Source organism: Rhagoletis pomonella, unplaced genomic scaffold (assembly GCF_013731165.1).
Source record: "Rhagoletis pomonella isolate Grant_MI unplaced genomic scaffold, Rhpom_1.0 Rhpom_scaffold_00004, whole genome shotgun sequence".
In the NCBI taxonomy this organism is placed as follows: Eukaryota; Metazoa; Arthropoda; class Insecta; order Diptera; family Tephritidae; genus Rhagoletis; species Rhagoletis pomonella.
The window spans coordinates 52,506,853-52,520,252 of NW_023458558.1; the positions used below are offsets into that span (position 1 = coordinate 52,506,853).

Below are 13,400 nucleotides of genomic sequence, written 5' to 3' on the forward strand. Positions count from 1 at the left end.
ACAAGGTTTTCCGATCGAATTATATTGCTTTTCAAGCATTCTAGGCCATTTCTACGAAAAGCTTTGAGCGACCTCTATTTTTTGATTTCACATTAAATAAAACATAGGGGCATTTTTTCGGTATAGGGGGTGAGAGCATAAAAATTCCGACTTTACTTTTTCACCTGCATTTTTGGACCACCCTAATGTGCACATGTAAATCTGTATGTAATAATTTTTCGCATGCGAGATTATTACTGCAAACTGCTGCTAATTTCAGCTAATAGTTATCGCTGGCTCCTCTGTGCAGCAGTTGAGAGCAGAGTCACTACGCGGTAAAATCATTTTAAGCATTAACAATAACAGCAACAACCAAAACACAAATATAGTTACGTTAATAAAACGGAAATTCATACGCCTCGTTGAACCGGCGCGCCAGCAGCTGCGGCAGCTATGCCCAGCCCAACAACACCAAATACGAGTTGGGGCACCAAATGTGCAGCTCACGCTTTGCTGTCATTGCCACTGTGGCTCTGCTGAGTGAATATTGCCACTGTTTTGGCCTGCATGAAATGTGGCATTACTAACTTGTTCGCAGCGAGAGTGCTATTGCCATTGTGGTTGCCGTTTATATGGTCAGCGCCTGTTGTGCTGTTGTCCGCATATCTGCAAGTCTGTCAGCCAACCACCCAACCAACGCCAGTCCTCCATATTGGTCTGGTGAATTGAATTGCTGAAGTTACGTAATTCAACGTCCGCACGCTTGTGCGTCTTTGGTGTTGGCATGACTCCAATTGTGCTTGACTTCAATTGCTTAGCTACTTACTACACATAAAAGCTACTTAACCGCAGTCTTAGTTATTAACTCATTTGCATGCGAATGCCGCACCACCCGCACATAAGCGGCACAGTATTTTGTGCAAGAACAGAGGGTATCCAGCAAGCAAGGTAAATAGCAATTAAAGTAAAATCGCGCTTAAAGTACGTAGAATCAACTAGTTTCGTAATATTTAGCTTTTATTGTTCTCGTGATTTAACTAGTGTGCCTATGGTCTTATTTATGTGTGTGTGTGTGTGCGAAGCGAATTAACCTCAATGAATTTACAGTCACAAGTAATCAGATAAGCTTGTATTTTTTTTATATTTTTTTTTTTATTTTACTCCATTAAGTTTCCTGCGAAAATTGCGCAACTTTAATTTCCGCAGCGCCAGCCATTCAAATTGTTCATGACAGGTGTTAAGAAACCTGTGAATTTTCCGTCCTAAATTTCAAATTTGATTTTTATGCTGATTAATGAGCAAATATTTCCGAAATTTATTTTGTAATAACTCGATTTTTCGAAAGGTTTTGTTTTCGAATATCGAGTAGTAGTTATAATCTATTAGCAGTTTTTGTTTAAGTTTATTTATTTTTATATAATTTGTACATTGGCGCAGGGAAATTGCCAAGGAAACATTTTCAAAGTATGTACATACATACATATCTTTTATATCAGGTTTTTGTCTATGCATTGTGCCGTATACATAAAACCTAAGCAAATGCCTTTTCTTAAAATTTCAGACCTTTTACTCGATTTGTTCAAATAAATTTAAATGAAAGGTATGAAATTTTAAGTAAAAGCTATTGCTTAGTTTTTATACATACGGCCCATTGAATGACATAACGTTTAATCATTAGGTTTGTTGCCACAACCTTTTTTAAAATGGTAGATACACATTTTTTTTTTAAATTTTCCTTATTGCAATCCCTAATGGAATTTCGGTATTGAAGCTAATGCCAGAGGCACACATTGTAGTACGTATCAATACTACGGTCAATACCACTGGTGTCTCACTCTTATACTGCGAATTATTGTAGTTGCTACCTGGCAACGGAAAACTACATAAATATGGCAATATGCTTTTATATTAGATTTTAACAAATACCTTGCGTGTTTTTGTGTTGTCAGTATTTAACTGAATTAAATTTTTCAAATAGGTGGCAACCCGTTTCAAAAATATTTTCGGCAGAAAACTTTCCTAAACCGCTTTCGTTTGATAGCCGTATTATAAAATCTCATTCATTTTATCAATTTTGTTAAAAAAAAACAATTTCAAACAGGTGGCAACCACCCTCAAAAATAATTTTGGCAGTAAGCTTTCCTAAACCTCTTTATTTTGATACTCATATTCCAATATTAAATTTATCTTATCAATTAAATTAAATTAGAAATTTTCGAAAACAGACGGAAACCTTCTACAAAAATATTTTCGGTTGTAGACCATCTCAATTCTCTTTATTTTGACAGTCATATTGCAATATTTACTTTATTTTATCAATTTACTTAAATTGAAATTTTCAAACAGATGGCAACTCTCTATTTTTTTTCTTTTGAGTTAGGCCTCTAGCAATGCATCGGTGAAAACTGTATTCAATTCCATGCATTAGTTTTTGCATGATGCGCGTACAAACATACGGACAGACAAAAAAAAATTTACAAATTTTTGATTTAGCATATTTTGCTCTAACGAAGCCCAGGCGTAAAATCGTGTTGGCAATTAATATTGAATACAAGTAGCTCCATACATATGTATATAGGAATAACCCTGCTGTGCCAAAGACCAAAGCGATTTTCAAGCCTTGCACATTCTACCACGCCGCGCGCGATTTTATGAATCATATGCATTCTTAATGGTCTCATAAAAGCAGAGCGATTTCAATAAATGCATTAATATACCGATGCACATAGGAACATATGTACCTACATGTGCGCATGCTCAAATGAGCTTGCGGAAATACTCATAGCTATAGATATACATTTGCGCCATGCATGTGTGATTATGTACATATGTATAAAAGTATGTATGTATATTAGATTGGATCGCATCTTACAAATCTTAAAACTTGTAACTTTTAACCGACTTCCAAAAAGGAGGAGGTTATCAGTTCGTCGGAATATTTTTTTTTATGTACTATGTTACCGCATAACTTTGTACCACGTCTACCGATTTCGTTAATTTTTTTTTGTATCGGAAGGTGGTCCCATACCTATCTGGTTTAGATACGATCAATGAATCAAGATATATATATATATATATATATATTTTTTTTAAAGTCAGTTTTTTTTTGCTAAAAATTACTTGTTAATATATATTTTTTGCTGACGATTCTAGGCATTTTGTTCCATATATGGGCCATTTCATTGCGACTTGTGGAACATTGAAGTCAGATGTGATCAATTGTGAATTATACTTAACGAAAAAATTTATACCTAATTTTTCTAAAAATTAAAAAAATTGAATTTTCATCACTTTTTTTGGATTTTTTTCATTTTTGGGAACTTTACAAATCTATTACTTATCATTCATTAACAGAAACAGGATATTCGATTTTCTTGAAAATTGCTACTTTCCGTGCACTTTGCACTTTTAATAGAAACAAATAAAAATTTCAAAAATCGGGCTCAACAGGCCTTTTCTAAATAAATATTATTAGCTTTCATTAAAAAACAAAAAAAAAACTTTATCGAATCGATTGCAAAATTAAGGCTCTGAATTATTCTCAGTAACTGCAAATAGCATACGCAGTAGATTTAGTTATTCGCTGGTAATGAATGATCCACCCTAATATACATACGTACATACATATTTATATGTATATATACATATGTAAGTGAATTTTTAATATACCTAAGTTCATGTTTTCTCCAATCACATACATATTTATAAATAACTAAACAACCAATCACTGGTAAGGAATGCTGTTGCCTCAGGCCGAAAGTTCAGGCAAAAATCTAAGTATGAAAGAAATCAAACGAATCACCACAAACACACCACTTTGTGAATAAATAAATCCCCTGCAGTGAAAAGCCAAACCAGTCAGCAAAAATACCAGTTCATTAACTAGTATGAGCTAAAGCGATGGGCTGCCGGTTAGAAAAATTCGAACAGCTGCCTTTGAATTGTCAATGTCAAGAAATAAAACGGAATTAACTGTATTTCTTATAAATGTTGCATCCGGCGTCGAGTGAAGATTACCGCTTCCAGTTCTGAGATCGCACATTCCAATACGCTTGGAGGTGGTTAAGATTGTAGATAAGAATTATTTCAATTTAAATAGAAGTTACCTATTTGAAGATCTAATTTTGTTTGAGGAAAAACGTATGTATGTATGTATATAAATTATATAAAAGTACTATAAAAATTAAATGAAATTCAAAAAAATATTAATACCAAAAAAATATACCCTGTTTTTTTTTATTTTGAAATCAAAAAACATTTATAGGTCGCTTAAAGTTTTCCATATAATCTATATGAAAAACTTTTCGGAGATATGGTATAGAATTCTGTTTCTCTTCAGGAGATTCCCAATAATAAAACTCAATTATTTATTTAATTTTTTCATAGTAACTATATTTTATAGGTCCGCCAAAAACCGCAAAAACCCCAGAAAAGAAAGGGGGACTAATAAAAAATCTTTAGTATTGAAAAATGATTAAATAAACAATTGGGTATTATTATTTGAACCATTATTAAAAAGAGAACCAGAGTTTTCCGATCGAAAAATATTGATTTTCAAGAATTCTATACAATTTCTCCTTCGAGCGCTTTGAGCGACCTCGAAATATTTTTTTTATAGAACAATCCTAGAGGGTGAGAGCATTAAAATTCTGACTTTACTTTTTTTTTTTTGCCACCCTAATGTACCTACATATAAAAAGATATGTAAGAATGTATGTAAATTCCATATGCGAAGAAAGGCAGAAATGCTACCAAAGGAAACAGAAAACAGAAACAACGCTTAAGACAAAAGCTACATTTCTGCAAATTCTAACTGGATTTCTTGTTAAAACCATTAAATTACTATGTCGCGCGCGTGTGCGCTTTTTATACGCTCGCCCAAGTGGAAGCTGAGAGAGTCAATGTTTGTTTTTGTTTTTTTTTTGGGGTAAATGTCTGCTCTGTTGCTTGACCCAATTGAACTTGGTTTTGGCGAAGAAACTTTTAACGTAAAGCAAAACTGGATACAGAATTAACCATATCCATGGTTTAGCTGCTGATTTGTGAAGCTGAGGCTGAAGCTGTGTATGTGGTATGGTAAATAACAGTGTTGGCGATCATTTTGCCATACATATTTAAGTGTTATAAGGTATTTTTCGAATTAGATATCCATATTTCTCTAGTAAATAGATGACGTGTCCATCAGGTATTAAAATGAGAAAGTACCCTCTCTTCACAACGGAAGTACCAAGCAGTTAGAACTGTTTCTAATAAGTATCACTAGTAGCCCTAGGCCATATGTAATAGTTCTAAAGAATGTCAATAATTGTTCTGCAATCATTCTTTTTTGTTGAAAATACTTTTGTGATTCTTCTAAATTTGTTTGCTTCCGTGCACTCTAAATATTCCCATGCTTTTTGTTTTAGTGATTTTACTCTAATATAAAGTAAAGTATTTGCAGTTATGTATTAAAATTTGTTTTTTTCATTTCCTTTTTTTCTTTTACAGACAATGGAGTTAAGCAATTTCAATGCATCGAAAAAGATATCACGCGAAGAGCGCCGATATTCAGTACCTCACGGTCCCAATACGCCACAGCCTCCAGCGGCATCAGAGGACCTACATGCATGGTCAATATATAGGTAAGTAAATATGTATTGATATTATGTTTATAAAGAAAAAAGAGAAATCAGTAAAAACGCTAACAAAAATATAAAAACAAGTAATTTTTAAGCAAAAAACAAAACCGACTTCAATTCTCGCATACAAATTTAAGAATACCCTTAATTTCTTCATGATCCAATGATCGGATCTAAACCAAATTAAAAAAGAATGATAGAAATCGCTTAACGTGGTAAAAAGAATGTGCGGTAACATACATAAAAAAATATTCCGACGAATTCATAACCTCCTCCTTTTTTGAAGTCAGCTAATCAAAAAATTTCGCAGTTTAACTACGCTTCCAGACCATTAATTTTTTTTCTGGGCGATTCACATCTAAAGGCCCAAATCGCTTTCAAAATCAGCTTTCAAAGACAGCGAGTTTCTGGACGAGGACTGTCAGATTCAGAACAATGCTGATAATTTTACCACAACCTATAGAGCGAAGAAAAAGTTCAACAAGCAAAGAATGATGCCCCCTCTTTTGGGGACGACCTTGGCAAAGGTTAAGAGGATCTTTGATGTGTGATCATTTAATCGAGAAGGTAACTCTTCCCGGCGGTTTGACGCCTTCGTGATTATTAAGGCTGACATCAACGCCATCCAAAAGATGCAATCTTACAGCGTGACTACAGCTGGTCTGTAAAGGATTTGCGCTCCTTTGCGCTGTGTTGTATTTGTGGTGAGAGAGAGGCTTCGTTGCCTAGTACAGTCAAAATCGTGTTTGGCCTTTGCAATGCAAGGATGGGCTAGGAAAGAAGGTCTGTTCCCACCGTCGGGACCAAACAGCGACGCGCATCATTATCTAGTTGCAGTCCAGCAATGCAAGAAAAGCTCTGCGTTTTTTAAAATCTGCACCCACAAAAGACTGCCACCATATTCGCCACTCGACTATCATACTGCTCTCTGAGAGCACTCTTCAACAAAACGACATATGCGTTGATATAGGGGCCGATACTTAAGCTGTAGAAGAAACACTTTGCCATCATGAAAAATGGTAACAACAAAAGAAATAGTAAAGAAAAGGATGCCGAGTCCCCAGTTGATGACGACGGAGTCTAATTATTGTATTGAGTGAAAGGCAAAATCCCACCGAACAATAAACTGATTGGGATTCTTAGTTTGGCCTTAGACCTGATAAATCCACCATTTATCGCCGGCTGAGTGAATAATCGCCCTATATCGGCTGCCGTTTCAAAGCACAATCTTCCACTCAGCCGAGGATATCAGGTCTTAACTATGTGCCATATCTTGAAAAAAGGCCCGCGGAATGAGGATCGACACTATTTATCTCTTTGTCGATTTTAAAGTATTTTTCGATGGCATGTTTAAAAGGAGATGCCTATATTATGTCAGAATTTAGTATCGCCGCGATACTCATGCGGCTGTGTTAAATTACGTTCAGCAACGCCAGCAACTTCTCGGAGCCTATCTTGAGGTCAGATTCTGGCTTCATTTAAACTTTAATAATGGAAGCGAGACTTATTTTTTCTCATGGGAAATACATGTGCTTCAGTATTTAAAGCGAAGTTATCACAAAACATTTAAAGCTATGGTTTAAGTGGGTAAAAACAGTCAAAGGCACTGGAAACCCACGCGTCTTTGGTGGTGTCTAAAGCTAAGCGGCTTCGATACGCATGTTTTCCTCAATCTAAATCTAGAAAGTTATTAAGCAGCCAGTTTGGAATACTCGTACAAATAATTGTGTATACTCCTACTTTAAGAAAAAATATTTATGCCGTTATAAATCGCTGTCGCAATGAAAATCAGGCTGGTGAAATTCTGTTTCCTTAAATATTTAAGTATTTTGTAAAATAAAATGGGATGCCAGATTTATGACCTGACCAGGGCGCTTGGTTCTTTTTTTTTTTGATAATCCAAAATTCCTCTGACTCATAGTTGAACAATAGAAGCATAGGCGCCTATTCATAGTCATATTTAGTACTCAACTAAGTCGAAACTATTCTAAGTCACAACTAAAGCTATTCATAGTCGCCTTAGTTTCGACTTTTTGGCTAAGTACCAACTTAAAATTTAGTTTCGGCTGCAGCTGCAACTAAGTCGTAACTAGGAAGAAGTTTTTTTATCAAATTAAGGGAAAACAGACGAAATATGTAAAGTTGGTAGAGGGTGAATTTGATAATATTGAATAATCTCCAATTAAAATTTACAAAGATCGATCCATTTTAATCGGAAGATGAAATTAAATGCGTATTACAATTCGAATTTAGATAAATTCTCAAATAATGAGTCAGTTTCAGGCTAGTTCTTTTAAAGTAAATTTGTGCATAACATTTAGATATCTACTATTTGTATGTTTCACAGCATGCTTTCGATAAACATCGACTTCACATCACTGCGGTTGTTCTGGCTATTTCACACAATTAACAAGAAAATGATACCTTATTCTTTTACATAATCATGCAATGAAAATAAAAATTACATAAACGGATGATCAAACTTGATATTATTTAATAAAAATGTAATTTTTCCAAAATATCGTAAAGAAAAATCGATACATTTTCACACTCGTTTTGCTATATCGTAAACTAAGTCGAAACTACTTAATAGAAGTCTGAAATGCGACTATGAATAGAGGTAAATTTTAAGTTGGTACTTAAATTTAAGTTGCAACTTTGTTAGTTTCGACTTAGTTGCTGGACTATGAATACGCGCCATAGTTGTTTAGATTTAAGAGCAGCTCTTACTGACAAGTTTTGCGTGCAATAGAAAACAAGAAAGGCTCTCTTTAAAATATGATAAGCTGTTTATCCTAGAGTTATTTATACGAGCGATTGGTTCCAAACAACATCGAATGAAGACAACGAGCTAACGATTATGTTAGAAAGGGATGTGGAAACCCTGAGACTAGCATCGAGCTGTCAATTAAAAACCACACAAAACATCTGGGAAAATTCTTGGATAGGAAGCTGCTGTTGCGGCTCAATATTGAGGAAAGGGTGAGGAAGGCCAGTAACGCCCTATATGCACACAAAATAATTCTGGGAGTCAATTGGTGCCACGATGCATTGGTGTTACGCCAAGAGTTAGATTAATACTATTCTATGGCGCTTTGGTGTAGGGGAATACCGCAAAAAGTTCTCTCGGCGCCTCGCAGGAGCTTTGGGATCCACTCCAATGGCTTCTCTAGAAAAAATCCTCACTCTACCGCTCTTTGACCTATTCGCTGAAATGGGTGCTGCCCAATCCAAAGGTAGATTGACTAATTAATAAGATTAATTAAATTACAGAACCTTTGAACACAGCTTAATTGTGGCTGAAAGCACAGGTAGCACAGACTATATGGCAACGAGCTTCAAGTGGGAACAAAGGTTTCGCACAACGATTGAGAAGAAAGGATAGCGGAGGGGAATGAAACCTAGTCGTAGATCTATAAAAATCTTCACGGACGACTCGAAAATGGTAAGGCGAGTGTGCGGCGGAATATACTACCGGGAACAGTATATCAAGCGGGCAGTAAGGTTACCTGACCATTGCAACATATTTCAAGCAGAGGTTTTCGCAATGAGAATAGCCCTCATATAGTATTTTATCCAAAAACGTGCTTCGCAGCGGGAAGCCATTGACAGACAGGCGTCAGATAGAATTCTGCACATCTATTGGATGACCGGCCACAAAGGAGATATGAAATAGCAGATGAGACTGCCAAGAGCGCCACCAGTCTGACCTTCGAACAAACAAACGACTTTCATTGACCACTCCAGCACTTGTATATCGAAATATTCCATAATAGGATTATTCCGTACAGGGCTAGATGAAATGAGTTAACCAACTGCAAACTGCAAAAAAATTATGTGCGAAAACAGCGGTAGTAAATATATTCGCTTCTTGTTACGGCTATCAAAGGAGTATTGCAGAGTTGTTACCGGATTGCTTACGGGGCTTATCCTGGTAGCTGCTCATGCACCAAGTATGGGTATCACTAACATGGACAGGTACAGGAAGTGCGTGAGCGAGAGACCAGGGAAATCTTAGAACACAGCTCTACCAGTTTATGTGTGGCTCAGTGCCGACAAAATTAACCTAACTAACTAAATTTGGTACAGAGCTAAACTGCTTTGGGCGTTGTGTGATTTATTCGTTCGCTTACAAAGGCTACACAAAAGATAAAGTCCACTGTCGAAGCTGTCAGTTTCAGCTGAAAGCGAGAGACAGATGTAAAGCCCTCTATATTGGGAGAAGGAACGGCGCGCGCTGTAAATACCTTCATATGTAGTATTGCACACGCAGCATACATTGAATATTTGACTATAAAATTAATCCGTATGGCCTTAGCAACTTTGATTAACATTCTTAATGAAAAATTCGTTTTAATTTGTTTAGGAGTTTGCCAATACTAAAAATGCACCTGTTGCTCACGCATTTCATGTTTTTATTCTATTCGTCTTTTCCGCTTTTGGACTCTACTACTATATCTACCAAACTGTTTAAGAGCCATCGTCGTATGTACATATGTTTGTGTGGGTTGATAATACTTTAAAACAAAGCTTCACCACATTGCGTTTTGCGGTTGACTAGATATGAAATAGCGGAAGTGCTCATAAATTAACAATGATTGATTTTTGACGTTGTTGTTTTTTTTTTTTGTTTCGTTGAGCCCCAAGAGCCAATGTCAGTTGCCATTGCAAGAACGCGCCACTCCTTCTCCACTTGCCAGTACCCACTCAGCTGGCACGTATTGTGTTGCTCACCAAGCCCTTCAATTTAGCCTTAACTATTGCACATTTCTCATTTGTTAGAGTTGCACTCCATTCAACGATTACCTACCTTTTACAAGAACAATCACGCGCAACAACAACATAAAATAAATGCATATAATCACAGCGAAAAAAAAACGAAAAGAAATTTATGTTGGCTTAGTAAACCGCACTTATAGTTTGAATTAAATATAATTTGCCTACTCATTTCTTTCATCCACACATTGCACTTCGTTGTAGGCAAAATCTCAACTCCGACTTCACTGACTCCGCTTTGGGCTCATCAGACAAATCACCGCTGCCATATGGAAATTTCCAGTTACGCGACACCACAGTGCAATCAATTCTCAATCATCCGCGCTACGGACCGAAGTGAGTGCCAGCAACAATAGAAAATTGTTAGCTAACTAAATTGCCGTTATATGGTTCTTTCCACCGAACAGGTCTCCCTTGGGCTCGAATATGTACACATATTTGAAGTTTGGTCTGCCGCGCGTTTTCCCGCCCAATGCCGGTTCGCAGCGTTCGCATCGTCCGCCGGGTCCCGGACCGGGTGGTGTGCGTGGACGTGTTAATCGTGGCTTTCGCGATAGCTCAGGTGTACCACCAGCCGGCTCTTCGGGCTATGATAGTAGTGACAACGAAACAACACGCAGTCGTGTGCCGCCCAACTTGAGGTGAGTCAATTACACTTAAGTAGTTGCTTAAAAAAAATAATTTTTGTTGCACTTAGAAAATACCGCAGCGAGTCGGATTTCCGTGCCATTGGCGGCATACCCAGCTCACGTCCGGAATCGCGCGCGCAAGGTATACCCATAACAGCGCTGCGGCAGGCGAATAGTCGTGCCAGCATTGCGGGTAAGTAAACAGCTTACTTGTATAAATAAATTTAAATTTTTGGCGTATTGGTGCTAATTTTTCTAAAAAATTACGTCTTCCAATACCTGCCCGTCTTACAGTGGGCACCCATATTAATACTCATCACTACATGCCGAATGGCAAACACTACGGCCATCGCTCGCACAGCGAAGCCGATTTGTTGGCCGGTGGCGCTGACGTCATTGGTTATGATTATGGAGAGTCACGTATCTACGGCACATCGCGCAATCGCAGTTCAGAACATCCGAACGGCGGACACGTCAGCTACATTATGTCTAGCCGTAAGCATTCCAGCATAGGGCTGGTCTATCCCAACATACAGGTGCATTGTCTAGATGTCAATCCATGTCTGCGCGGCGTATCATTGCAAGCAAAAGCTGGCGATTTGTTCGCCATAATGGCAACATCGCAGCGTGAGGGCACTGCGTTGACGGAATGCTTAGCGGGACTGCATGAGCGTATGGGCGGTGAAATTCTCATCAATGGCCAACAAATCAATAGACGTGGCTTGCGCGAGCTGTGCAGCTATGTGCCAGCGCTAAAGGTGTCCACCCTGGATCCGCGGATGAGCGTGCAGTGTACTTTGAATTTCCATGCTGCGTTGAGAGGCCCGATGGATCGGACTGACCTCAAGGAAAGAGTAAGTGTACAACAAACAGTTTTAGATATATTCTTTGTATAAACTTCTCTTTGCTGCCCATAGATGGATGTGCTGATCGAAGATCTGGGGCTGACAACAGTGCGCGCTTCCAACGTCTCTTCGCTTACACACTCGGAAAAGCAGCGTCTAAGCGTCGCATGTCAATTGCTTGCGCAATCATCGCTGCTCATACTCGATCAGATTACCAGCAATATGGACATCTTCGACACATTCTTCCTAGTGGAGTATCTGCGCCAATGGGCAAGTGGTGGACGTATCGTAATTATGACCCTCCAACCGCCTACATTTGAAATACTCTCCATGTGTTCGGGTGTGTTGCTATTATCGGGCGGACGCACTGTATTTTCCGGCAGCCGCTCTGACTTGCCTAGGCATATGGGTGAACTGGGCTATCCGTGTCCGCCTTTCAAAAATCCAGCGGATTACTACTGTAAGTGACACTTTTTGCAAACACATTTGCAGCTGTTATGCACAGTTTCTTCTTTTTCAGTGGACTTAGTAACATTGGATGACTTGTCGGCCGCTGCTATGCTGGAGTCGTCGGCGCGCATTGAATCGCTGGCCAACTCGTGGGATCAAATTAATTCGGAACCACCGCTTGCGGCACCACCGGCATCGCTGCCCAACTTTACCAGGAAAGCGGGTTTCTGGGGGCAAACTAAAGCTTTAATCAAGCGCTTTGCCGCGTATAAGCAGCCGGGTTCGCTGCTCACCTGGATCAGCAAATTAATTGCGGCTGCAGTGCTTTCGCTCTGCATCGGTTGCATATTCTGGGATGTGCCTGCGTCAGATCCACAGCTCAGCTACAACGATCGCTTCGGTTATCATCACTGCGTTATGGCGGTGGCGTACTGGCCCTTGCTGCTGCTTACCATACGCGATGCACAAGAGGATCGGAGACATGCCGAACGCGATATACGTTTGGGACTCTATACGCGCTCCCTTTACATCACAATACAAGTAAGTTGGCCTGCGTTTAGCCATGGAAACGAGTATTCAATAAACCGATTTCCTCTTTTAAAGTGTCTTTTGGGACTTTTTCCAAGCCTTTGTATCTGGTTGGCTTACTTGCTGCCCGCACACAGCATGGCAGGGTTGTATACCTATTCAACAAGCAGCGATGCAGGCATCTATCTCTATATGGGTATGCAATGTGAAACGAACTATTGATTCGACATTTCTTAATCCACCTTGCTTTCTCTCTCTCACAATCTCGTAGGTTACATGCTGCTCTATCTCACAGTTATTCAAACGCTTGGCCTCTTTTGCGCGCATCTCATGCCCTGCAAGGTGTCCGCCAGTATCTTCAACGCGCTGATTACTTTGGGTCTGACTGCGGTGGGCGGCTATGCGGTGCATCCACGTAATCTTTCGAAATTGTGGTCGTGGTCGCAACTGATATCGGCCGAGAAGTGGTTGCTGCCGGTTTTGGTGCAGGATGAATACAGCGCGGAGACACTGGCCAATTCGGCGGGTCTGCAGCTTTGTCGAAATAAACAGGTATGTAGTTTATTGAATTCCCA

The 13,400-nt window shown here is 38.7% G+C and overlaps 1 protein-coding gene across 3 annotated transcripts in view; it reads left to right on the forward strand.

Annotated features, from left to right (window-relative positions):
• The window catches only part of LOC118737770 (ATP-binding cassette sub-family G member 8), a 64,530-nt gene that overhangs the window by 47,896 nt on the left and 3,234 nt on the right, over positions 1-13,400 (forward strand). For 2 of the 3 annotated variants that reach the window (XM_036468519.1, XM_036468520.1), the window contains exons 3-11: positions 5,467-5,600; positions 10,578-10,709; positions 10,781-11,014; positions 11,071-11,195; positions 11,297-11,856; positions 11,920-12,307; positions 12,368-12,837; positions 12,901-13,021; positions 13,097-13,377. In XM_036468519.1, coding sequence (XP_036324412.1) covers positions 5,470-5,600; positions 10,578-10,709; positions 10,781-11,014; positions 11,071-11,195; positions 11,297-11,856; positions 11,920-12,307; positions 12,368-12,837; positions 12,901-13,021; positions 13,097-13,377 — 2,442 coding nt within the window. In that variant the 5' untranslated portion in view covers positions 5,467-5,469. Of the gene's footprint in view, positions 1-720; positions 928-5,466; positions 5,601-10,577; positions 10,710-10,780; positions 11,015-11,070; positions 11,196-11,296; positions 11,857-11,919; positions 12,308-12,367; positions 12,838-12,900; positions 13,022-13,096; positions 13,378-13,400 lie in introns of those variants that run through there. The other variant, XM_036468521.1, reaches the window with a different exon arrangement.